This window comes from Nannobrachium achirus (genome assembly GCF_963921795.1).
Source record: "Nannobrachium achirus genome assembly, chromosome: 1".
Classification (NCBI taxonomy): Eukaryota; Metazoa; Chordata; class Actinopteri; order Myctophiformes; family Myctophidae; genus Nannobrachium; species Nannobrachium achirus.
This window is the reverse complement of record NC_137810.1, coordinates 52,194,657-52,220,781: the sequence shown is the minus strand read 5'-3', so window position 1 is coordinate 52,220,781 and position 26,125 is coordinate 52,194,657. Positions and strand designations below refer to the sequence as shown.

The following is a 26,125-nucleotide window of genomic DNA, read 5'->3' as shown; positions in this document are numbered from 1 at the left end:
GATTGCTGCAGGCTTGTCCTCTGTGTCGCCTTGCTGGACTTCTGCTCTGCTAATATACCAAGGCCCTTTTTTGGATGCACATTTCAGTTCAAGCCACAGGCTTGTCAGCAAACAAACCATGCACATTCCTGTGGGATAATAATAAACTTTGTATAGCACCTTTCATGACAAGGAATGTAGCTCAAAGTGCTAATGGAAGGCTATACAAATGAGCAATATAAGGAATATGATAGCCTACATTCTACATACTGAATGCAGTAGGACTAGATATGACCCTAGCTATGGACCAGAGCCAGTATGATACATTCTCCTCCTGCTCATTAAAATTCCTGAGAATTACCCAAACCAACAATGCAAGGCAGAAGACCCAAGGGTGCACTGCAATACATTTCTATTCAAGCTATTGCACTCCTTAATCAAGACAGTATAGTGCAGACAGTAAGGCAATGCTGCCATCTACAGGAGACCAACCTTACTGCATGGCCTCATGGCATAAAAGATGCATTCAGAATAAAACATGTAAATGGACAAGACAATTATTCTATTCGTAGAGATTCAAGTGACCATGAATTATGTCCACATTGTTACCACAAATATGCCTCTGCTCGGGTAAAAAAAATAGTCCACAGTCAAACATCAAGTTTAAACTTCAATGCAATAATTAAGAGCAACAACTGGTTCAGAATTTCACAAAGGAGGATTTTAAAGAAGTTTATTGAAATAAAGATCAATTTCAGTCCCAGTCCCTTATGGTTTCAAAAAGCGTGCTTTGGGTTTTAGCGCCAACATCACAGATGACTCTTCTCCAAAGCCCTCTTTGCTTATACAGCAGCATGTTTATAATCAGAGAGAAAACCTATACAACAGGTCATTTGGCACAATCAACTCATACAATGGTGTTCCTGTGCTGGCATATCAATACTTTCCAACAATCTGCTCCATATGTGGGCAAAATGTTGACCACCTTTACTGATGATTTTATTCAAAATGGATATTTTACCACAACAGAGCTGTAATACAGTAATTGTAACAGAATGTCTATAGAAAACAACTTTACAATAAGAACAGTGAAAACTAGCTCATTTTTAAAGGGTGGCAGCAGGCTACCAGGCGATGCTGAAAGTTGATTCGGGTTGCAAAACATTCACATTCTCTCCCAGCCTTCTCCCCACCCTTTCCCTCCCTCCCAGCCTTGACATCATGTTTCCAGATCCAACATCAGTCTAGAGACCCAGTAGTATTCAGCATTGTGGTGTTGGAACTCCGAGCATGGCCATGTGTAGTGTTTGCATTTTGCATTTTGAAAATTGACGACAAAGGCGAAAACTAATGCCAAATCTATGCTCCTTTATATGGTGGTGTAGGGGGTGATAATCTACAAACTCAAGTCTCACATCTGCGACAAACTGAGCTTGTTGATCGGCCATGTCCAGCACAGGACAGGACAGTGTCATACAAGGAAGCATAAATCAGGTTTAAGATGACATTTAAACGTCTAGGCCCGGTCAAGCAGATCCCATTTTAAGTGAGATATCTTTCACCTCAGTCCGAGTAATCGGTCACCTCTCAGAACAAAGTCTGAGTGAAGCGTCACGTGGGATTGATCAATCAAAATAAAAATCAATTGTTTTAAAACGTAGAGAATACAGTGTTTCTTTGCCAGCGCCTAAACAGAGCATTTTGTTGATGCATTTAGTTTCGTCCAACTTGGTATGCACTTTGGTATACATGCTGGCCAGAGCCATGTTTCAATGGATGTTACTTCTGTTGGACTAGGCCTTTGCTTGGATTTGTATGTCCTTGGGCAGTTGTTTCAAGTAAAGATACAAATACTGGTCATTATAACACATTCATAAAGCATGCACTCTGATGGACAAAGAGAAAAGTTTCATTTGGACAAAAAACCCAGGTAACAGCAAGATTAGCAGGAAAGTGCTGATTTTTCATATTCACATAAAAAAGGTCAATGTAAGAAATGCATTTGCCGACTAAACCCAAACTCAACTCTTGTCATTTTCCAAGCAAATTCCGTGACAGCCATGTTATTTTACCCCCACTTTGTTTTTATAAAAACTGAATGCATTTTTCGTAAAGCTTCTCGGAGAATGGTGCCGATCCAAGATCAATGGATTTGTTCATCCTTATGAAACATCTGGTGTCATGATCTACAGATAAAAAGGCAAAAATCATCACGGACGAGCTTTCCTTCACTGAGAGGCCTTAAAAAAAGGGAGCCCTGCAGTACTAGGAACACCAGGCAGGCACAGACTGTTGGTAGAGTCATCCGCTCCAGACTGGAGAATGATTGAGGGCGGCTTCATCTTAACAGTCGTCTTAATGACTATCATGTTGTAGGTGATGAGCAGATCAAACATAAATGATTCTGTTTTTTTTTTGTTTGTTTTTGTTTTCTTATATACACTGTAAACAAAATAAAAAACATAAGTAAGGTTACGACGATAACTTGTCGGGCGCCAGATGTATGGTTTAACCCAAACAATTTTTTTGCACATTCTTAAGTGGAGTAGAGGAGGCTTTTGGATGATGTCTGCATCATCTTACAATTAAAGGATTTCCTTAACTGTGATGCTGAAGAGTCGCGTCAGCAATTAAAAATATTTAGGAAAAAAAAAATACTTATCGCTACTAAAACATACAAAATAAACTGGATTGTAATGCTGGCCAACAAAAGCTAGGTATAATCCTACATTACATCCTAATTGATAAAACCAAGGACCCTTGCTGTAACCATTTAATAGACGAGCGTCTCAACTTGTCAAGACTTAATGAGGGGACTGTGTTTCACAGCTGCTGTCAAGCTATATTTTGAATGAAAATAACATGAGCTAAGAGCAGCTCTTACACGTTCCCCCCTTTTAAGACATTTGCACATAATTTAAGGACTGTCAAACACACACCTGTGCCTGACAATGTACATTTTGTCGCGTTGTCTTCATTCAATCGATAGGTATATCGTTATCTCATTAAAAAGGGGGAGAAGGGGGAAAAGAAAGATGAACAAACTAACTGCAGCAGATGCGGAACTTGATGGCCAAGGCAGCTTTTGAATGAAATACTGGCTGATGTTCAAGACAGGACGCAGAGACAAAAAAAAACAAGACACTGCTTTGTCATACTGATATTGAGGAGTGTATAATTCTAAACAGACTCATTACTCCAACAAATGTCAAAATAAATTAAAAAATGTAAGGAAAAACCCATAGTAAAATAAGTTCAGCATCAGAACCTTCCATTTGAATATACTGTATGGGGGGAAAAAATGTTTAACATCCATGTAATTCCTCTTTTGTGTGTACTCAAAACAAGCTATTTGCGTTTGGCATACAGTCTGCAGACTCGTCTCAATGTCCCTTTCCTTTCAGACTAAAGCCAGAGATTATTAGGAGCTCTCCAAAAGAACATGGATGTTTTGCGTTTACACTGTGTGAGATGTCTGTGCACTATAAGGGTTTATAAGATCGAGGGCTGGGTAAAGGGACTTTGCCAACACAGGACCTTTTTCAGGATGCAGTGTAGCTACACGAAGGGACACGATGTAGTGTAGCAAGAGTACTCAGAGAGACATGATGATGCAGTCAGTGTAGCTACACGGAGAGACCACGGCCAAACCAGCCAGTCTCCTCTTCCAAAAAAAGGACAAGACAAAAAAAAAAAAAAAGATTGAGAGAGAAAAAAATATCATATGGTCTGCTTTGTCCTCACTAGTGCTTTTGGCCCCAATGAGGGGAAATACTCCCTTCATGGCATCTTTCATAAGTACTTTTTAGAGCAAGCGGAATCCAGAGTTTTCCTTTCTCTGCCTGGTTTCCAGAGAGAACAGGGAAACAGTCTAAACTAGTGCCAGTTCTGAAGTTGCTGTTGATCATACTCAGCTATAAGTTTCTTTATATGTGCCAGTTTGTTGTGTAGATATTCACAGCGATTCTTCTCTTGGCTATAGTTTGGATTAGTCTGCAAAAGTAGAAAGGAAGAACACAGCATTAGAAACACAGACAGACTTGCGCCCGACTCGAGAGATGGTATATAAACGATCATATGAGCAAGAAGTGTTTCCGGAACGTACCTTTTTTATTTTATGATACTCTTGGAGTATCTGATTGTGGATTGTCTGTTGAAAAAGATGAGATAAAAGTGTGAAGGATATCAATGTACAATAACTGGCACAATAAGGCCAGAGCAGTTGAGTAATACTCAATAAGCTTTGACAAGAAAACACCTATAAAAAATACTTGTAAAAGGGATAACATGCAATACCCACTGCACCAATTTAATGGCATATACCGTACCTTATACTTGTCTGTGCCTTGTGGGAGCTGTTTGAGCTCGGTGTCCAGTACGGTGAACTGCCGGGTGATGCCCTCTATCCGCGCATGCAGGCCACGGTACTCACTGTACTCAGAGTTGAAGTCATTTTTGTAGCTTTGACGCTGCTCCGGGGAGCCAATGACCGTGTACTTCCTGTGCAGGAGACGAGGGAAGAAGACCCGAGTCATTGCAATGATTTTTGTTTTAAGAGGGAAAACTCGTCCTGCATTGGACTTTTCATGTGTAGCGCTTACTTGAAATAGTCTGCCATCTCGGCCGATGACGAAGGAACACTGGTGTTGTTGAACAATCCATTCAGCTCTGAAACCAAGAGCAAGGTCACAATATAAGAAATAGGCATTGATTTACTTTTAACCTATAGACTAGCGTCAATACATATCATCGTCCCTAAACTAAAATATCACTGCAGTGCATAGTTAATACTATGGTATGTTTTCTAGTCCACTCTGACTACCAGTCTCCCAAGGTCTCACTTACACAGACCCTTTTGAGTCCTCTCCCAAAGAGGAATTATCCATGAGGCAATTGTGCCCAGTGTGCTAATACACACAAGACCACCTTTTTTAATCACCCTCACACTGGCAAGAAGTTTAAGATTAATAATGTAATAACTTGTGCTTCATCCCATGTGGTGTATATGATCAGATGTCCGTGTGGTTTGTCATATGTTGGCAAAACTACTAGACGGTTGAAACAGAGAATGAGCGAACATAAGAGCTCTATCAGGAGAAATGACAGACTACCAAGGAGAGGTGGTAACCATGATCTTCTACCTAAACAACGGGAAGCATACTGGATACATACATTGCAGACCCTTCATCCTAGGGGGCTAAATGATGAATTGTTGTTGAATGCAATGCTATAAATTATAACTTCTAAAGAGAGCCTTAGCCAGTGGTGGCCTCTTTATCAATTTAGTCTTAACACTCCTTGGCCGGTCCCTGTGTATTTTGTATTTCTTTATTTTGCTTTATTATGCTTGTTTTCCACTCTGACATTGAGAGTATGACATATTTGATTTGTGTATATTTGTTGATTTCTGTGTATTATTTGGCATGACTTTTCTTTATTGTCCTTTGTATTATTGTAATTTGTTATTTTCAATGATACTAAGAGGACCTCAGAAGATACTGTGTACTTTCAAAGTCACATGACCATGTCAACACAGCTGTCTGAAATGAGTGATAACATGATGACTGTTTCTGATTGGTCATTTGTACCAGTTGAAATGTATGTAGTGTTTGTCAGCCACAAGTGAATTTAGCTTGAGGAAGGTCTTACGACCGAAACATTGCTTTTAATAAATGTACCCCTGGAACGTGCAAGTGGCAGTGTGCGGGTGTATTTTTTCATTGAAATTCATTCATTCTACGGCTTTGTGACCTACGCACCTGCTTGAGAGGAACTACTGGGTGTGCGACAGTCTTCTCTTAACATGGATTTTCTCCATAAAATGCGTTAAATTGCAACAATAAAATAGTTTTGATATAAAATGCAGATACTTGTCTCAAATTTCAAGTCCCTGCAAGAGTTTCATAAGTACTGAAATTAATGGAATCTAGTGCATGTTCGAATAAAACAAACCATGGTATGCTTTGGACAATGGTTGCAGTTTTGCCGTAATTCCAAGTACAGTATACCATGTCCATGAATCACCTGTTCACATGTTCTTTTGAAGATTTAGAATGTATTTTGATGGAGAAATACAAACAGTGGTGAACCAGGAAAAGCAATTGCACAGTGGCATTCTGCACTCTTTCTGAACCACACTGATAACATATTTGATATGCATGAGTCAGTCTTTTTGAGTTCCACACCACACAGTGGAGTAAATGGTGGCATTTTGTTGAACAGCAGGGGTCTCTGGTGCACAATGAGTCACATGCTGATGATCATCATGACGCATAACTGCTCAAACTGGTGACTACATGGTGTCCAGTCACACCAGTCATTTCAGTAACTCCTTCCTCTATATTGATGTCTGAAATATTTGTAGGTGAAGTAGGAGTCATGAAAGCCGGTGTCCAATGCATGGTTAGATTTATAATAACATGAAGTGAAGCAGACTAGTGTGTGTGTCTCACCTGTGCTTCTGTGTGGAATACTGCTGCTTTTCAGACCCTCAGGGCTAGAGTTAATCTCACAGGTTCGCTTTGGCTCAGGCACATGTTCCTCGCTCCCCTTCCTCTCCTTCTCTTTCTCCTTCTCCCTCTCTCGCTCCCGCGCCTTGGTCTTATCCTTGTCTTTGTGTTTTTTCGACTTCTTCTTGGACTTGCCATGCAGGGATGGCAGACTCTTGTCCCGGGATCCGTCCGGGCCCGCGTGTCCGGGGGACGAGGAGGACGCGACTAGGCCGGGCACGACGAGCGGCGCGGGTCCCGAGAGGACGGAGGGCGGCTGGCCGAGCCTCTCGGACACGGCCGCCTCCTGGCTCTCGCCGTCTCGGCCGTTGTGGTTGGAGTCATTGCTGACGTCCGACAGCGGGTCGAAGGGACGAGGGATGTCCAGCAAGGGGAGCAGCGGGGTGCCGGACAGTGCGGACACCGCGCCGCCGTCCGCTATGGACGTGGCTGTTGAGGCCGCCGTCGACCCGGCTTGCGAGCCGCCTGCCTCCTTGCCATTGGAGGAAGAGCTGAGCTTGCCATTGAGCGGCGCTGCGGCTGCCTTGCTGGCGAGGTGCGATATCCTGGGCTTCTTGTTGGCAAGAGGGTCGATGAACTCTGCAGCAGCGGGCCGTTTCTGGCAGAAGAAAAGTAATGACAGCGGTTTTACAAGCTGACCCTCAGACAGGGGTTCAGTGTGAACCGGCTTCATCTTTTAAAGTGAGTGAGGGGGAGTTTATTTTTATAAGCCTGTGTGTTATTCACCCATTAAGAACTGAGGCTGATTCTACGAATGCCTGCTAAACCAGTAGTTTTCAAACCTTTTCATGCCAAGGACCCACAGAAGAGAAGATTTGTGTAAAACAAATATATATATTATGCATGTCTAAATTATATATATTTTTTTTAACACTTTCACGATTTTCTAATATTTTCAAAAACAGCAGATGTACAACTACTGTTCTAAACTAGTGGTTCTCAACCTGTGGGTCGGGTCCCCCAGGGGGGTCCCTAGATGACAGTGACGTGAGAATTTAAGGACTTTTAAAACCTTTTTAATAAACAAAAAAAGACACTTACAGCATCAAAAGTAATCAACAAACTATATCATAAAAACTGGTCAAACATTGGCCAATGTGAGGCAAACATTTTGAAAATAGATGATCTACAAGCTCACAACGCTTCGCGCTGCGAGGTGTTGTGAACTTGTATATCTGCTATTTTCACAATATTTAGAAGCAAGTCAAACAAAATAAAATGCCTCACATCCCACACTACACTGTTCTAAATCCTAAGAATTAAAATCTAAAATGACAGATGCTTTCCCGCTTTTAATGGGTTAACAGAACCAAGGAACCAACTTGAAAAGTCTCAACACTATACCTTGAAGTTGTCTTGGGATGATAAAAGACAGAGCAAACAAACTGTGTTAAAAAGAGGATACAGAGGTCCAGGGGACTACTGTATAACAGTTCATCCGCACTGCCCACGATGCGATGTGAGCGATGCGACGAGACGCGAGTGATGAAATCTCATTAAAATACAATTGTTTCAATGAGGACGTCCTGACCTACCGCGAGCGACAATGCGCCGTGCCGCGACGTCGTCCACCCCTCCGGTTTTCGCTCGCGGAGCCTCTATTTGAGCGAGGTTTCACGGCGACGTCCATATAGGTAAATGGCCATGTCCCGCCCCCCAAACACTTTATATTATCATTTATTTATTTGATTGGTTCAGGCTACGTTGCAACGCAATGGCCGACGCTCCATATGCGAACAGTATTTTGCGGGACATCGCGTCGCGTCGCATCGCTCGCTCCCGTGCAGTGCGGATGAGGTGTAAGCTGTCAGATGGAGAGTCAGACAGGTCAGAGAGATGGGGGTGGTGAGAGGAGAGACAGACGAGAGAAGGATGTGTAGTCTCAGCACACAGAGTCTATGATGACCATGCTCTTTCAGCACAATACCATGGATTCTGTTACAGACAGGGTATGTTTGACCCGACCTATTGTAATGACTTTGGGTGCGGCTAACCAATCACTGTGTGGTTGGCCGTCTGTCTTAACAGGATGATTTAAGACTCTCGAACAACTCCAGGGGACCAGGGTTTGGAAGCTCCACTGACCCGCACAGCTCCTTAACCAGCGTGCCTTGGCAGCGGAGCTCCCAGCAGACAACCTTCACCTATCGTCGTTGTCGGGTGGAAACCTTGTATGTGCAAAACCGTTCGTTTTGTATTTACCATTTTAAAAATTATCAAAACTAGTGAAAATAGCCGATCTACAAGCACACAATGCCTCGAGGTGCGAGGCGTTGTGTGCCATAGCCTTGTGTGATGAACCAGGGCTTTACTTTACGGAAAAAACATACACATTTGAAACTTGGAGATACGGGGTTTCTTCCAGACAGTGACGCTATGCTGATGAACTGTCCGCATGCACGACTAACCATCGGTGGCACTTGTTTTACACCAATGCAGCTAGGAAAGAGCCTGGGGGCAGTGTTTGTGTCTGCAAATACAGACTGGGGGAGGGAGGGAGGGAGGGAGGAAGGAAGGAAGGAATGGAAGGGTGTCTGAGGTGAGAACCACCTTAGAGGAAGGAGCTAATAATAAACATGAGCAACTCACTCCTCCTTCCTAATGGGACTGAAAAACCGGGGAACTCTTTTTAGGACTGGCAGTGAGATCAGGAGACTCATCAGGAGCAACGATATATAATCAAAGCATGGATTAAGAGGGCAGAGGAAATTATAATTTGCGGCACAACCCTAGCCGACAAGTGTTACTCAATGAAAGTGACATCTTCAACTGAAATATGACGCTAACAAACAGCTTGAATGTGGGAGAAATGAAAGATATTGTTTGTCAGTGTCTGTACATGCTAATGATCATTGGTGCAAGTTTCAGATAATTTGCTGAACGCACAGAGGAGAAAAACCCGGTCAGAAGGACAGACAGAGGTTTGGAGATTTATAGTAAGGATGAGGAGCGGGGCCATTGACCATAGTACCACAGTGGCCATAGGGTTGCTCTTATGGGGACAGACACATGAGGTACAGCAGGAGAGGTGACACAATGCTCACCTGAGATGGAGAACTGCTGGCCAGCTCCTTGGGTGGGCTCACCGGGTTCTCTGGTGGAGGGGTGCTCTGAGGATGACACAGTTTCCTGAGAGAGAAAACACACACACACACACACACACACACACACACACACACACACACACACACACACACACACACACACACACACACACACACACACACACACACACACACACACACACACACACACACACACACACACACACACACACACACACACACACACACACACACACACAGTCAATAACTACTTTTATACAGAGATCCCACAATAGGGCATAAGGACAAATATAAGTGAGCGAGGGTCTGTATGTGTGTGTTTCTCTGGGGATGGTCTCATAAACCACTAAGCCATGGGATTTCAACAGGGGGTCCGGGACCCCTAGGGGGTCCTCAGAGTTCTCCTTTTTTATATTAACCACTTGAACCCTATAGCATCCATATTCTGAGAACTTAAGCCAAAAATAACTCACAGCGCTGTGTTGAGCTTGTAGATCGTCTATTTTCGGCAAAGATCTTTGAATCCAAAATAGACTGATGATTGGCTGTCATTGTGCTGTCAAAAGATGAAACTATATGCAATCTATTAACAGGTTGTGGGGGTCCTTGCTTCATCTCTCTCTCAACTAAGGGGTCCTTGGCCTGAAAACGTTGAAGACCCCTGCACTAAGCCATTGGATTGGGCTGAAAACTTGGGTGTTATAACCAAAGGTGTTATAGTTACATCATATACGACTGACGTCAGTCATCAGACTTACACTATGCGGTAGGTCTGAGACCCACGTTACTAGACCCAGTTTTGTTGCAAGTTAGAGCATGCTGAAGTTGTATAACGCACTCAATTGCTAGAGTTACAAAACTCACTTATAATAAATATATATATATATATATATATATATATATATATATAAAACATTTAATTTCACGCTCTATCCTCCTTTCTCTTGTTCGCTTTATTTCCCTCTCTTTGACACACAAACATACGTTGATGGGTATTGTTACAATGGTGGATTTGTGGGAGTAATGGGTTTGTGCAATCATAAACACAATGGAGGTGAAATTCAAGAGAAGCAGGGATAGGTTCAACCTTAGACGTCACACCTGATGGGTAAACAAAATATCAATTTGGCACCGTGACTACCTCCACTGCCAACTCAACGGTGGAACAAAGCCAAAAGGCACAAAAAGGGGGTGTGCACACTGTAGCTACCTTAATTGATTATGAAGGTGTCCAACACAAAGAGTGATGTTTTGAGTCCATACCCTTCATCAGAGTAAACAAGACACCTTCTTAAATATATCTATGCAGGTCAAGTGATCGTTACCCAATGAAAACCCTCATTCCATGCCCATACCCTTTATACAGAACAGAGCATAGAACAGTGTTTCTCAAACTTTGAAATTTCAAGGTCTCCAAGTAACTCTGACAGTGTACAAATGGAACCAAATGAACATGTCAGGGTTCATTTGGTTGCATTTATACACTGTCAGAGTTACAGACGTGTATGGGTTAATTTAGACCCCCCTAAAGGAATCCACAGAGTCCCTTGAATCCACTTTGAGAAGAAACGGTGTAGAATAAGAGCGCAATATTCCCATTTTGAACAGGCTGTATGAAAGGAGCAAATGATTTGTTAAATCAAGTAAATCATGCTTTCATCTAAGAACAATGTGAGAGGGTGCAGCATCCAAGTAGGTAGGGTGATAGCTTAAAAAGTCCTGGAATAAATTCCTTACCAAAAACTTTCTTCACCAATGTGTTTGTAAAGGTCTCTAGTAACACAACTCACAAAGACTGAAATTCAGTTTCCCTTGGAGAATCCCTTACAGCTGCTGAAAGTTGGGGTCCCATTAACTTTAACTATACAGGAAAAAACACACCAAAATAAATATGCTTTAAGTAGCATGTGAGGGGTCAAACTAGGGGTATTTCATGATTCTGAATCCATTGCAAGCATTTGTTTTGGGGTAAAGGCGGCTCCCACAAAACTGTGAAAAGTGATGACTCATCACTAAACCATAGTTTTGTCGGGCAATTATTTTGGCCATAGCCGGGGAGCCACTGGGCCAAAATGAGAGAGGACCTGTGATGTCATGACATACTCCAAATTTTAGTTTTTCCTATTAATTTGGTCAATAAGGTACACCGAATGAGAGGCCTGCTCTGCCGGAAATACTGCGAAAAAAAGTTTCCCATTGACTTCACTATACTGGAAAAAAAACACACCAAAAAAAGTAGCATGTGAGGGGTCAAACTAGGGGTTCTTCATGATTCTGAATCCATTGCAAGCATTTGTTTTGCACGAAAAACATTCCTTGGGTTAGATTTCAGCCTCTCAAACCTGTGAAAAGTGATGAGTCATCACTTTTCACTTTTATTTTGGTCCGTTTTCTAGCCCAAGGAATGTTTTTCATGCAAAACAAATGCTTGCAATGGATTCAGAATCATCAAGAACCCCTAGTTTGACCTCTCACATGCTACTTAAAGCATATTTTTTTTGGTGTGTTTCTTTCCTGTATATTGAAGTCGATGGAGTGAATATACAAATGGCCATAACTTTTTTTCGCAGGATTTCTGGCAGAGCAGGCCTCTCATTCTGTGGACCTTTATGACCAAATTAATAGAAAAAACAAAAATTAAAAGTATGTCATGACATCACAGGTAACATCCTATTCTTTGAGCTTTTGGGCCTGTGGCTCCCCGGCTACCAAGGAATGTTTTTCATGCAAAACATGCTTGCAATGGATTCAGAATCATGAAAAACCCCTAGTTTGACCCCTCACATGCTCCTTAAAGCATATTTATTTTGGTGTGTTTTATCCTGTATAGTTAATTTAATGGGACCGTAACTTTCAGCAGCTGTCAAGGATTCTCCTATGAAAACCGAATTTCAGTCTTTGTGAGATGTGTTACTAGAGACCTTTACAAACACATTGGTGAAGAAATGTTTTGGTAAGGAATTTATTCCGGGTAAGGAATTTATTCCAGGATTTGACACCATTTCTATAGATATCCCCTTACTAATGACAAAAGTCACTCACTAAAATTGGAATTGACTTGAGGGAATTGACTGAACATTTCTCCTGAAAACTCCAACCTTCTTGAATTCCCAGGGAAAGGCTTGAGAAATTGCAAAGAAGTTATAACCCCAGCAGCCTCAACAGACCAGTCTGTTCTAGAACATCCAAGACTTTCAGATCAGAGGAATTCTCAATCTCTGCACACAATTTCGTGGCAATATCAGCACATGTTAGTCATGGCTCATGACCTCGTATCACGTTTTGTTCTTTCCACAGTTCACAAAATGTTGTTCTGATGTATTATGATGCACACAGCTTAACTGATTATGTACCGAGAGTTCTCTGACTAATCTGTCATACAATAGCTGCACATAAACACACCTTATAAAATCTTTGAACATTCAGAAAGAACACACGTGACCTCTGCCAACACAGATTAAGGACATCTTACAGAAAGCAGGCCAAAATGATTTGCAATACAACAGCCGCCCACTGGGAGATAGCCTTGTGGGCTGCAGTAAGCCATTTCTTTTTATATAATCACTAACAATTAGGATTAGTCATAACTGCACAGAAATGAAACAAAGACTTCAGTATGTTTATAAAGTCTATATGTCAAGTTTAATTGATCCGTCAGTAGAAATGGGTCTTTAAGGCTATACAGTCCTGAAAGGACTTTCTGTACACCAAACACTCTAGCACTGCAACAAGAAGCCGCAGATACAGACAATAAGACGTTTTGATCAGAGAAGTCATGGCTCATGGCCATTTGGCACACTTATTTGGTACGGCTTAAACGGCAACTGCAACTGGCAACTGGATTATGGCGTCTTTACAGTCACCACGTCCAATGCCTTGTCAGCAGGGGGCAGTGGGATACAGCCAGACTTGTTAATGCCGCACCCCTGGGTTCATTGTGGGGTTGAGGAGCTGAGGGACTGGGGTACAGCAATACTGTGTGCTCATGGGCAACTTGCCTGGCAGGCAGAGAGACAGACGGGGACTGCACATAAGTCTGACCACCCATAAGTCTGATCTCTCATTACTCAAACGGTGGTCAGGGTTAGGGTTAGGCTAGGCATAGTTTTACTGAGGTTAGTGTTAGGCATATTTTTACTGAGGTTGGGGTTAAGGTCAGGATTAGGCATCGTCGGACTAATGGGACGTCAGAACAATGTGTGGTCGGAACAATGACATGGCACCAGGCAGACAGGCGGTAGGACTTGGGGAGGCAGTAGTTCAGTCAACAAGACCAGGCCACCAAGAACACCAGACTGGCAGCTCCACCGTCAGACAGACAGACAGACAGAGACAGACAGGCAGCCAATCGGCTCGTCAGTCAGGAGCAATGGGCATGTCAGCAGGCACACAGATACAGCTGGACCTTGGACCACTGCCATCTCACACATGGATCAGCATGTGCTAGAACACTGTTGCATCACAGGCAGCACAGTAGACTGACTGCTGCAGCTCAAACTCAGAAAATGAGGGAGGGAGGGAGGGAGGGAGGGAGGCAGTTGGGAGGCTATGGATGTTAGTCAGCTGATAAAACTCACCACAAGGCTCAAAGTGCAGAAGAGAGACTGAAATCAGACCGAATCAAAAATAGGATGCATGCATAAACGTGCACGTGCAAACGCACATTCACACAAGTAGGAAGCACGCATTAGTACAGTGTTTCTCAACCTTTTCAGGCCGCTAACCCTAAAATGATCATATTTTAACTGGGGACCACCCCCCCCCCCCACCCTGACGAGCACTAAGAGTTGAGGCATTACATTTTGTATAACACTGTTCTATTGTGAAAATAGCAGATCTACATGCTCACAACACCTCGCGTTGCGAGGCGTTGTGAGCATGTAGATCAGCTATTTTCACAATTTCTGCCTCTAATATTTGACAATTTGGCCAATGTTTAATTTGTCATTTTAGAGGTATTAAAAAGTCCTTATATTGTCACTTTAGAAATGTGCATATACCCTCTATACGCTTATACTTGGTTGGCTTGTTTACTGTTGAGTGAGAAAACAATGTTGCACATTAAGTTAATCATCTGGGGACCCCCTCAAAATAATTTGGGGGGTCCCCAAATTATTATGCAGTGGTTCTAATGCAGAACCACTGCATTAGTACACTGAAATTTACACATAGTACACGTGCAGCCAGAGAAATTCAAACACCCTTTGTTTGCAAAGCGGTGGTAATTTGCCACCAAAACATTTAGGCTTATTATGGAGACTGCGAACATTTCCAGAATCAAATACATTATGAGCGGTCTTGGTAAACCCAAACTAAGCACTGAGAATTGATGCCTGGTCTATAAATAGCTATAGCTGGGGAGCTGGCGTTTCCTTACTGCCCCAGATCTTGAGAAACCAGATTTTTCCACTGGGAGGAAGGCCAGCAGTGCATGCTGTCAACAAAGAGAACACTTAGTCCACATTCAGTGGAGCAAACAGAACGCGTCATGAGGACCGCGGAGCCACCTGTCATTCTAAACAGATGGATTTTCTTCCTCTGCTAAATGACTTGTTTCTGTCTCCCCAAGTATTACATTTCCATGGTGGAGTAATTACATAAGTCATGATGACAGGGATGGTGTGTTGCAGTCATGTAAATACATACCATAACCCGAGATGACCACTTTAAAACAGAGCCTTTAATAGGATGTTCCAAAGGGTAAGTTGCTCGGCGCATGCAAGTCATTCCTTAAAAGAAATATATATATAGCCTACTGTATATATCTCGCTTCAAAAGCGAGTAAAAGTATCAATACTGCAATGTAGAAATACCCCGTTAGAAGTTAACACTTGGGACGCCATTATTTTGGTAATTATTTGGCTTTAGAGTGCCGCCATTCACTTGCGCTTTATTTTGAAGAGCCCCGGAAGCCACAAGTGAGTCCATGTTGTGGAAATTGATGTCTGTAATGGCGGCCGAGTATGTTTATTTTCACACGGAAATGAAAATTCCTAACCGCGGCCAGTCATACCTCACGGCCCAGTGTCGCCGTGAAAAAAAGCGGTTCTCTGCGTTCAATTTAAAATGTACTTGAGTAAAAGTATGAAAGTATTGGCATCAAAATGTACTTAAAGTACCAAATGTAAAAGTACTCATTATGCAGAATGTCCCATTTCAAGTTTTCAAATGTATAAAAATCTTTAGAAAATAGCAAATCTACAAGCTCACAATGCTTTGCGATGCAACGCATTGTGAGCTTGTAGATCCTCCATTTTCAAATGGCCGAAATGTATATAGGGATTAAATGGCTAATGTATGTTTTGTAATACTAATCAAAATATAAAAAGTAACTAATAAATTAAGTTTTCAAATAATTGTAGTGGAGTAAAAGTACAATATTTGTCTCTGAAATGCAGTGGAGTAGAAGTACTGATAATTGGAAATACTCAAGTAAAGTAAAAGTACCTCAAAACTGTACTTAAGTACAGTACTTAAATACAAGTACTTCGTTACTTCACACCACCGCACAACTCACATTCCAGAACCAACACTGCACTCCACACTTTCCCCGAATACAAGATCAGCAATACACAACACTATCATCAGTGACAATAATAGCTTTGACACAAAACAACATCTATCAAGTATTATGGTGCATACGGTTTACCACATGAAGCTGTGGTAATGTATACACATAGCTATGCAAGTAGCCTTTGGAACCATGTGGCCCATATGTCAGGAGCCCATCTCCTGTTCCCATAGTGCATAAAGCAAGTACACCCCTACTGGACATGGCACTAGTACAGGGGTCTTCAACGTTTTCAGGCCAAGGACCGCTTAGCTGAGACAGAGATGAAGCAGGGACCCCCAGATTCCATATAGTTTCATCGTTTGACAGCACAATCATCTGTGTATTTTGTATTCATGCCAATTTGTGTTATCAGATATTTAACCACTTGAACCGTCAATAGTTAATAAACTTGACCTTTCACTCTGTACTTACCAGTAGTGTGCTCTTTTTTCCCCCCTCTACACCAAACCGAAAAAAGACGATCTACAAGCTTGTAGATCTGCTATTTTTGGCTAAAGTTCTCAGAATATGGAGGTTAGGGTTCAAGTAGTTAACATAAAAAAGGAGAAAAAAGGTTTCGATCACAAAAAGATTTGAAGGACCCCCTGTATTAACTCTGAGGACACCCTAGGGGTCCCGGACCCCCTGTTGAAGACCTCTGCCATAGCGCATACTGGACATGGCACTAGTATGTCACAGGGACTTGCCCCCAGTCCAAACCCTGACACTGAATGACTTGGCCGGGGACTGAACCCCTGCGACCTTCCGACCTCGGATACGTTAACCTCAAGACCACTGAGCTGGTGTATGTGTAGCAACAACTTAAAAGTAAAAAGAAAAAACGAAAACTAAAACATTGGTTACGCAACAAACTAGGGAATCATTTAGGAACGTATCCAAGAAAATGCCTTAGAACAAGACAGAAAAAAACTAAACGCTCCCACACTGTTCATTATTGCACTGTGCGTTTCAAGCACGCGCTCATCATCGGAGTCATCTATGAAGCATGGATTGTTTCTTTTTAGTTTTCTTTACAACAGTTTTGAGCAATTTTGGGGGTTTGGATGCGCATGTCCCACTTCTTTTTCATGGAACTCATATCCGACATCTCCCTGCACCGATCTCTCATAAACAAAAACATGTGATGAATGGAATGCCATCTCTGTCTACGTCACAGCACATCTCCTCACGTACCGAACAAGGATTCTCTTGAGAAGCTGCTGGTCTCCCTCGGTGTAGCCCGGCCAGTCCTTCTGAATATCCTTAAACAAAGAGTCCTTCAATGTGAAGGTGTTGTCGCGCCCACTCAGGATGGCCACCTGGAAGATCACAAACACAATAGAACACTTAACGGGTCATCCCAGAGTGGGCTGGAATGCTTTTCTTTCATTTAAAATGTTCTCCTAATTTAGTCGTTATGCCAATTCCTCCAAGTAATGCCCATCGCTGCTAGTCTTGGAGAGGGTGTAGACAACCATGTATCTCTACATATTCATAGTTACAGAGATACCCTCCTCACCCAACTTCCAACCTGTGATCACGACCAATAATGTGTTTGAACATACATTGGTACAAAAGGCTGGATGCACCGTTCAAGCCCAGTGTCTCGGTTTTTGGAAAAACTTTACAACGCCAACAAGGCACCTCATGTGCTTTCTAAGATATGACATTCAAGATAATGGGTGAAGGGGAAACTTCTGTTAGGGGTTATGGATTTATTTGTATTTGTCATATGAACCATTTGCTCACAGAAGCGCAACTAGCATAGGAACTTTTAAAAAACAAAAACAAATCTAAGAAATTCCATGTATAATTTATAAAACGTAATCTCTTTTGGGTCTCGACCTTGAAAGTTTGGGAACCACTGCTGTAGAGAGAGAGAGTGTGTGTGTAGAGTGTGTGTGTGTACGACACCTGTTGCAGGTGGCTGTCCAAGGAGTCCTTGTCCGACTGCGTGAGGAGGCCATCTTTCTGCAGTCTGACGATGAGCTCAGGCTTCCTGTATGGTTTGAGGGCCAGCAGGTGTGTGAGGCGCTCTCGGAGCGGCCTCTGTTGCGTGCCGCCCTTTTTGAGCGTGCTGCTGGAGATGATGACCGGCCGGGACGTCCTCCTCGACGGGGCGATGTCCGAGAGGCCGGGAGCCGGTTTCCGGATTTGAACCTTCTTCCCTGGTGTTCAGAAATGTAGGAATGTTAATTAATATGTTTAATGTTTTGTTAACATTGCCTGGTGGTTGAATGATAAGATGGGATCATTACTTTTTTTTTTCTCTATGCAGTTATTCACCCATCTAGAATGTCAAGCACCAACAATACTAGCGTCTCATTCCAAAGTCTGATGTAGGTATAAGAAATGTAAGTACATTGATATCTGCGTCCTTTGCATTTGAAACTGTGAAAAAAAAGTGAAAATCAAAAAAAAAAAAGAATAAATTAAAAAAAACATTGCCTGGTGGGGGCAGGGCAAATCTGCAGATGAGTTACTGTAGATAGGCCTGTTACACAGTGATTGATCTTGACATCCACAAATTCCAACTCGCCAACCTTCGAGTTCAAACCTAAACTTCATCATGAGTGTGGGACTCTGCTATAATTCTTTTTATTCTATGATTGAATCCTTTTTTGTAGAGCCAACAAACCACTTATAGGACTAAACAGGAGCAGACATGATCTCAAAACGTAACTCTAGTCACCGTCTCACAGCGTTGAAGTCCTCGTTCAGCTGAATCGTGCTTACCTCCCACTGAGACTCAAAACACATTCGGGCCAGACCATGCATTTTAAAATTTAAAATGTGTATAATATTCATTTAACTCTGTAAGGGTCAGTTTGGGTTTTGCTTTTGTTTTCTAAATGGCCTCCATGTACTTAAGGAATCAAGAATAATGCCTAATTTATACTCTTGTCATATGACATGTTGTGAGCTTGTAGATCTGCTACTGCCAGTCTTGGATAGTGGGTAAACCGTATAAATCAAACTTAAAGGGCAACTCTGCCCTAAATCACTTCTAGGGTCATTATTCTACTTATATTGTTCCCAAAAGACTGTCCATGGGGTCTGTTAGGTAGAAATGCCCCTGTTTTCCAGTTTACCCAGCAGCTCTCATAGCATAGAGTGGAGCCTACTGTATAAGCCTATCACTTTTACACTATTCGTTGTGGTCATAAGTGATTTTCTTTTTCATGAATGTGTTACTAGATGTCATTACAAACACATCCACACCTTGGTTGTCCCACACATGCAAACACAATATCATAAATCATGTTTTGGGGTGAGCAATTGGCACAAATGCCAATCAAAGTGACTGTACTGGCCAATCACAGGGCATCTTTTCCGGGACTTGGCAAAACACATAAAAGCATAACATCTGTTTAGCAGAGTGTGATGGCTTGTGTGGGACAACAAATGACATGGATGTGTTTGTAATGACAACTAGTACCACATTCATGAAAAATTAAAACGCTTTTGACCACAACAAATAGTGTAAAAGCGACCGGCTTACAGGCTCCACTCTATGATATGAGAGCCGCTCGGTTCTGCTGGGCAAAGTGGACAACAGGGGCATTTCTGCCTAATAGACCCCATGGACAGTAATCTTGGATCAATATAAGTAGGAAAATTTGCCTAGAAGTGATTTAGGGCAGAGTTGTCCTTTAAGATGCTAAAGCTGTTCCACTTGACCAGACCACACATTGAGGTTGACTGTGTGTGCGTGCGTGCGTGCGTGCGTGCGTGCGTGTGTGCGTGCGCGCGCGTGTGCGTGACATATTTATTACATATGTGCGAGAGATGGAGAGCAAGTGTAACCCAGTGTGACAGCATTAAAACACTATATCGTCGATTCGTCGCTGCTGTTGGGTGGAAATCTTGTATGCCTTAAACTGTTACTGTTTTCAGGAAATGGACAAATGAGCCTGTGTTCCTAATGGATCCAATGTAATTATTTGCAAGTCTTGTTAATACTTGTCATTGGTACAAAATGTATAACACACACAGACAAACCTAGGCACTTTACCTAAGCATTACATTTTTTTCTCTCACAGATACAAGGTTTCTGCCTGACAGTGACAATAGGCTTGAGTCATATTTAATAAGGACCTGGTTCCAGATGAGCCATGCAGGCCCCATGCTTTGCCCCCCCCAACCCAAACACTTATGTCTGGCCCACAGTGAGTCTGCTCACTAGGGGAGCCAGGCCAAGACAAACACACAAACCATCTGGGTACAGACAACAAAACTGGTATTAACACACTCAATCTCCCTTCACGGCCATTAACACTAAATAGTCCAAAGCCAGCAGCAGCAGACACGAGTAAAAGCACAAGTTTAGATTGGGTCAAAATCAAAACTAATCATCAGCCAAGTAGAAGAAGGAATATAATTACATTCATATTTTGGTTTTTCATCCATGCATAGAGTATATTCACTGTATATGTGGGCGAGTGCGAGGCTGTCTGGTTTCCTGAGGGACTGACGCATGATTATGTGGTCAGTCCAGTCCGTGCCAGCGCTGTGTCTCCTTACCTACGTATCGTCCCCCAGGTTTGATGACGATGGCACCCCTGCTGCGCGTCTCCTCCTCAACCAGGGCCATGCTTTGCCTGGCCTTCTGGTAGGAGTCATCTGTGGCACACACTGTGATCTTGTCCTGGATCCCAGCCAGGCAGTCCAGCTGAATGCTGCCCTCGCTGGGAGGATACAGAGGACAGTGTTGAACAGCAAAAGAGTGACACAGAGGCAAAAGGTGGACTAGGCTGAATGATAATAGACTGTTTTAGAGAAACAAGAATGTGTTTTTACAGGATCTTCAGGACAGGAGGTCCCAAGGCAAAAGCTGTCCCTTTATTTATTTATTTTTAGATATCGCTTTCTCATTGAGCCCCGGATGGAGCATTGGCCAACTCAAACTTCAAACAGTGGTAGTCTAATCAGCACTGCTGATATCCATGACAAACACCCTAAGGGCAACGCCACCATTTGATTGTTTTTTATCAACTGTGGATTCCCACATCCCGAATCAACTGCTGCATCAAATCACATTCTTTCCTGCCCCCTCTCCTCCCCCTTTGATTCCCCTCCACTTTGATGAGGGTTTGGCACTGAATGAGACCGCGCTGGCAGTCATCCTGGGTAGCTGAGCTCTGTCATTGGGTTTACATTGGAATTAGCGGGCCGATTAGGGTCCAGACAGTGATGTGAATGAACTCCAATTGACCCTTTTATTAGACATATTTTTGGGGACAAGTGTGTCAGGAGACTTGACCTTTTGCAGAAGCGGAGGTCAGCCCCTCCGCCTCACATCTCTCTTCCTAGCCCTCCATTGCAGCACAGATGGCGGTCTGATCCATTTAACCTTGTCAGCGTTTTTTTGTCTCATGGTAAAATCTGAATCCGGTGGGACAGAAAGTGGGCAGAAAGTGCTTTAGCTTCCGAGCTCTACCTCTCCATTTACTGGCTGACAGCTGGAGCCACACCGGGAATGTCTCTTCTCAAATCCTAACTATGAGGGCTACATTCCAACAATTCCTCTGTAAGCAAGCACACTTAATGTGCTACGATGTCTCAACATTACTCACAGAAAACAAAAATGGCCTGTAAGGTCGTGACCCTTGACACAATCAACGGGAACTGGAGTGTGCACAGTGTCCGTACATCTGTAGAAGTGCTTGAGAAACTCAAGAGTCTACATTTGAGGGAGATGTGCGTTCACAACTTCACATGCTTTTGTGTGGCCTCACCTGGTTATGTACTGCTGGATGCAGTCGAAGCTGCCCTGGGGGTTATCTCTGCCCACATTCGACAGGTAGAACGTAAAGGTTCGCAGCTCATTGGGACTTTCCGACCGTGGTATTGAGATTTTCTGTTGGAAACAAAAACAGAGGAGGAATATAAGAAGGAAGAAGGGAATATAATAGTGGCTGTTGTCAAACAATCTGCCATATACATTACCACCTGGCCTTAAAATAATGAAAATAGCCAAATAGTACGTTTGTGCGAAACTCTTGTATGATGAAGTAGGGCTTTAATGGAGATACAAGGTTTCTGTCTGACAGTGACGATTATGCTAAATATGCCTTTAGGCACTTTGATGAGCTGGACTGTGTGCTAATAGTTTTCATGAACGCACACACACACACACACACACACACACACACACACACACACACACACACACACACACACACACACACACACACACACACACACACACACACACACACACACACACACACACACACACACACACACACACACACACACACACACACACACACACACACACACACACACACACACGTGGAGAGGACATAGCTTTCTAGAATTTTACCTTCTAAAGAATTGATGTACTTTGCTGGGAGTTTTAATTGTGGTGTATATTTATGTATCGGATTCGTCTTGTCTTGAATGTACTCATTGAGCAGAGCAAAGCGATTTTCTCTTGTGTACAATAAAGACATCCAATCTAATCTATATATGCCATATTAAAAAACATAACTTTAAATGTACTCACTGCTGTCTACAGCCAAACAAATGTTACATTTACTGCTGACTCTACAACCACTGTCTTTATCCCTTTCTCTCTCATTATGTCAGATTCTCCTAATGTTTATTATTAAACTTTGTATGTCTATCTATTGAGGCTAGCTAGATAATAGTTTTCACTATCACAGAATATTGAACTGTAATCTAAATATTCCCAAATCTAAATACCATTTGCAACATTAGAGGTCTGCCTGAGAGGCAAAGAGAACTAAGATTATAAACCACCTACAAACAGACCGACCTGCAAGAAACTCTGAAATTGGAAACTCCACAATTTAATCAAGTACACCAACTTCCAAATCTAAGAAAATGGGCAAAGTTATAGAAAATAGGCACTTTTATCATTGCATTGGACTTAGTTTGCTGGCATCACAGATTTGTCAGCAATTATTTTGTACCTTTGACAGCAGGCTTATGATATTAGTAACAAATAATAATAATGATTTCACTTTGGGTTTTCCCTGTATTTTTCAAAGACCTGGACATTCTTAAAATCTGTTTCCACACATTCCATACCTTCTAGACCTGCGTAGGAGCTTTGCTTGGAAGAACAATTTGACTCATTGCTCCAATAGAACTCCACTCAACATGGCTCATTCATTCCCATATAGCCTAAAAAAGCACTAAGATATTTTTGTATGACTTGATATTCATACCATCAACCTTATTTTCATTTTAATGATTAAGCTTCCCTTTATGCCTTATTATCTGAAGGAGTAATATCCAAAAGTGTGTTTTACATAAGTCGGCCTCCTGGTGGCGCTATAAAAGTAAGATGTGAAAAAAGCAGGGCAAAGGTTTTTCCTTGGCCTATAGGGAGTGTGCATACAATGTTTTACACTGATTGGTGGAGTTATATGTAAAAACACATATCGGGCTATTATAGTGCCACCATGAGGCTGATATGAAAAAAGTGGCATTTCTTCCTCTGCCTAGTGGGAATGTGCGTGCAAAATTTCATAGAAATCGCACTCTGTGTTCATGATTTGAGGCATTTTGTTCAAAAGGGAGCACTCTTGCAAACTTTGGAAGCCAATCAGGATGGAATATGTCTCAAAGACCCGTTTAGTCTAATGACTTTAGAGATACTGTGTACCGATTTGCGGGATTTTTGGACAAAATCTTTAGGAGTAGTCCAAAAAAGTGTTTTGCACAAACCCGCCTCCTGGTGGCGCCCAGGCCCATGTGAAAGATTGGGGGCAGAGGTTCTGCTCTGGCACCCAGGGAGTGCGTGTACGGTTTTGCTGCCATCGTGCCAAGGGTGCCGGAGATTAGCTGTCCACAGACGGAAGGACACGCGGACACACGGACAGGGGCGAAAACATACAGTAAATGGTAAATGGTAAATGGTGCATTTATATAGCGCTTTTATCCAAAGCGCTTTACAGAGATTGTGCATTACATTCACCCATTCACGCACACATTCATACACCGGTGGCGGAGGAAACCATGCAAGGCACCAACCTGCTCACCGGGAGCAACTAGGGGTTCAGAGTCTTGCCCAAGGACCCTTCGACATTAACTCAGGGCCAGGGGAGCCCGGATTCGAACTGGGAACCCTTCGTGCTCTAATAACGGTTTCTCTACCCCTGAGCTATGCCGCCCCCCTGAGCTATACAGTGAGCTATACAGTAGTCTCGTCCATGCCTTTCAGCCTGGCGAAGACAATAAAGGCTGTCTGCTCTGGTTTCCCTGACCTGAATTCAGGACGTTTCTCTCAGCCAAAGAGGATCACTCTGACCTGGGTTTACAAAGGCTTGATAAAGTTACTGGCAAGATGCTGTTAGGGAGCCACGAGAGCCCAGGTCTCCTTCGACTATCTCATTCCACCGTGACCTGCAAGGCAAAACCTAACCCAGATGAGCGGCTGGCCTTGTGACACACGTCGTTCTTTCCTGCCCGGTGCCCACTGTGACGGACTCGCTGAGAGGCTGCTAGTGGCTCAGCTCTGTTTACCCAAGGTACCAACACGTGTGAAGCCTGCAGGTGGCCAACTATAAATAAACAGTGTCCCCTGCCTTTCTGGAAACCCTGGTGCTCTCTCTCTCGCTCTCTCTCTCTCTCTCTTGCTCTACGTTATGTGAGACACTCTGCTCTCAGTAGAACATAATGCCCCATGCCTCAGCTGCAGTCATACACACATGCAGATCAGAATCAACATGACATTTCAGAGTCAGTTGACCTAGCGTTCCCATCTACCGTGACTTACTACATACAAGATAAGAGGGGGCGATATTCCAACGTTTATATGGGATTGACCACCCTCCAAGCAAGTACAGTACATGAAGAACAGAGTAAAAATAAATGAAGTCATTTTCAAAATCAGGCTAAAAATCATTAATTGACAATGAGAAAAGTATATATGTTTACCGGCAAAAGCTACAAAAGTTGTCAATAGCATCGACAACATGCATAGTAGTTTCTGTGCATAAAATGGCCTGCTGTCAAAGGTAGAAAAGAATTGCTGACAATTGAGATATAAATAAACAATTTCTTTATGCTCTGAACACACACATTGCGTGCACATACCATGGCCAGGCCAGGGCCCTATGTCGGAGATTTATGCTTCAATTCAAAAAGTACTTAACTACAGAACTACTAAATTATTTTACCATTTGTAACTACATCTCTCTGTGACAGTAGTATTTTCCTGCTGGCATACCTGAAGCATATATAGGTTCACGCCAGAAAAGGACATGAGACTCGGTCCCTGTCCACAACTATAGCCAAGGAGAGACAGACCACCCGTAGTCCTGCCATGGACCACCAGTTGAGAAACAGTACACTAAATGACCTGGTGACTTAGGATGACAAGTCAATGTGGTCAGTTACTGGGAAGCAGGGAGGTCAAGAACTTCCACATAAAAGGGCGTTCTAATCTCAAGAAGGGAAATTGTACCGAATTTCCCGGTTGAGTCATTATTATTAGGAAATGACCACTAGCATAATATTTTAGTTAAATAATGACAGTTAATTAAGGGCTTGATAAATGCGTTTGTATCGTGCAACAAATGATATTAAGCCCTTAACAGTCATTGTTTAAGAACATGTGTAACTATAATCATTCAGTGTTATAAGCAGATTATAATGGTGGGCGTGAGGGCAAACCACTAGTACATGAACATTTCAAAAATAGACGATCTACAAGCTCACAACACATGGCATAGCATCATGCTGTGAGCTCATAGTTCGGTTTGAATGGGGCTTAATTGGTTAAATAACGTTATGATATTATAAAAAAGAAATCTTTGCTTATAAGTTAATGTTCTCAAACGATCTTTAACCAAACCCATATTTAGCATCGGACAGGCTCTAGTACACACATACACACACACACACACACTCATGGAAACGGGCTGCTTTAGGGTTAAGTGAGGCTTCTTGTGTGAGATGTGTTTAACAAACAGCAATGGTAGTGGCCTAGCGTGTCCCATAAAGGCATCACTGGAAAATGATGGTGTGACTGTGCAGAACAA

General features: G+C 42.6%; 1 protein-coding gene across 1 annotated transcript in view; it reads right to left on the bottom strand.

Annotated features, from left to right (window-relative positions):
- Positions 1-705: 705 nt before the first annotated feature.
- ell (elongation factor RNA polymerase II) overlaps positions 706-26,125 on the bottom strand; it is a 64,205-nt gene continuing 38,785 nt past the window's right edge. The window contains exons 3-12 of the mRNA XM_080726443.1: positions 21,845-21,966; positions 20,631-20,794; positions 18,021-18,274; positions 17,301-17,425; positions 9,533-9,617; positions 6,432-7,086; positions 4,581-4,647; positions 4,308-4,479; positions 4,085-4,129; positions 706-3,972 (exon numbers count right to left, since the gene is read on the bottom strand). Coding sequence (XP_080582569.1) covers positions 3,856-3,972; positions 4,085-4,129; positions 4,308-4,479; positions 4,581-4,647; positions 6,432-7,086; positions 9,533-9,617; positions 17,301-17,425; positions 18,021-18,274; positions 20,631-20,794; positions 21,845-21,966 — 1,806 coding nt within the window. The 3' untranslated portion in view covers positions 706-3,855. The remainder of the gene's footprint in view (positions 3,973-4,084; positions 4,130-4,307; positions 4,480-4,580; positions 4,648-6,431; positions 7,087-9,532; positions 9,618-17,300; positions 17,426-18,020; positions 18,275-20,630; positions 20,795-21,844; positions 21,967-26,125) is intronic.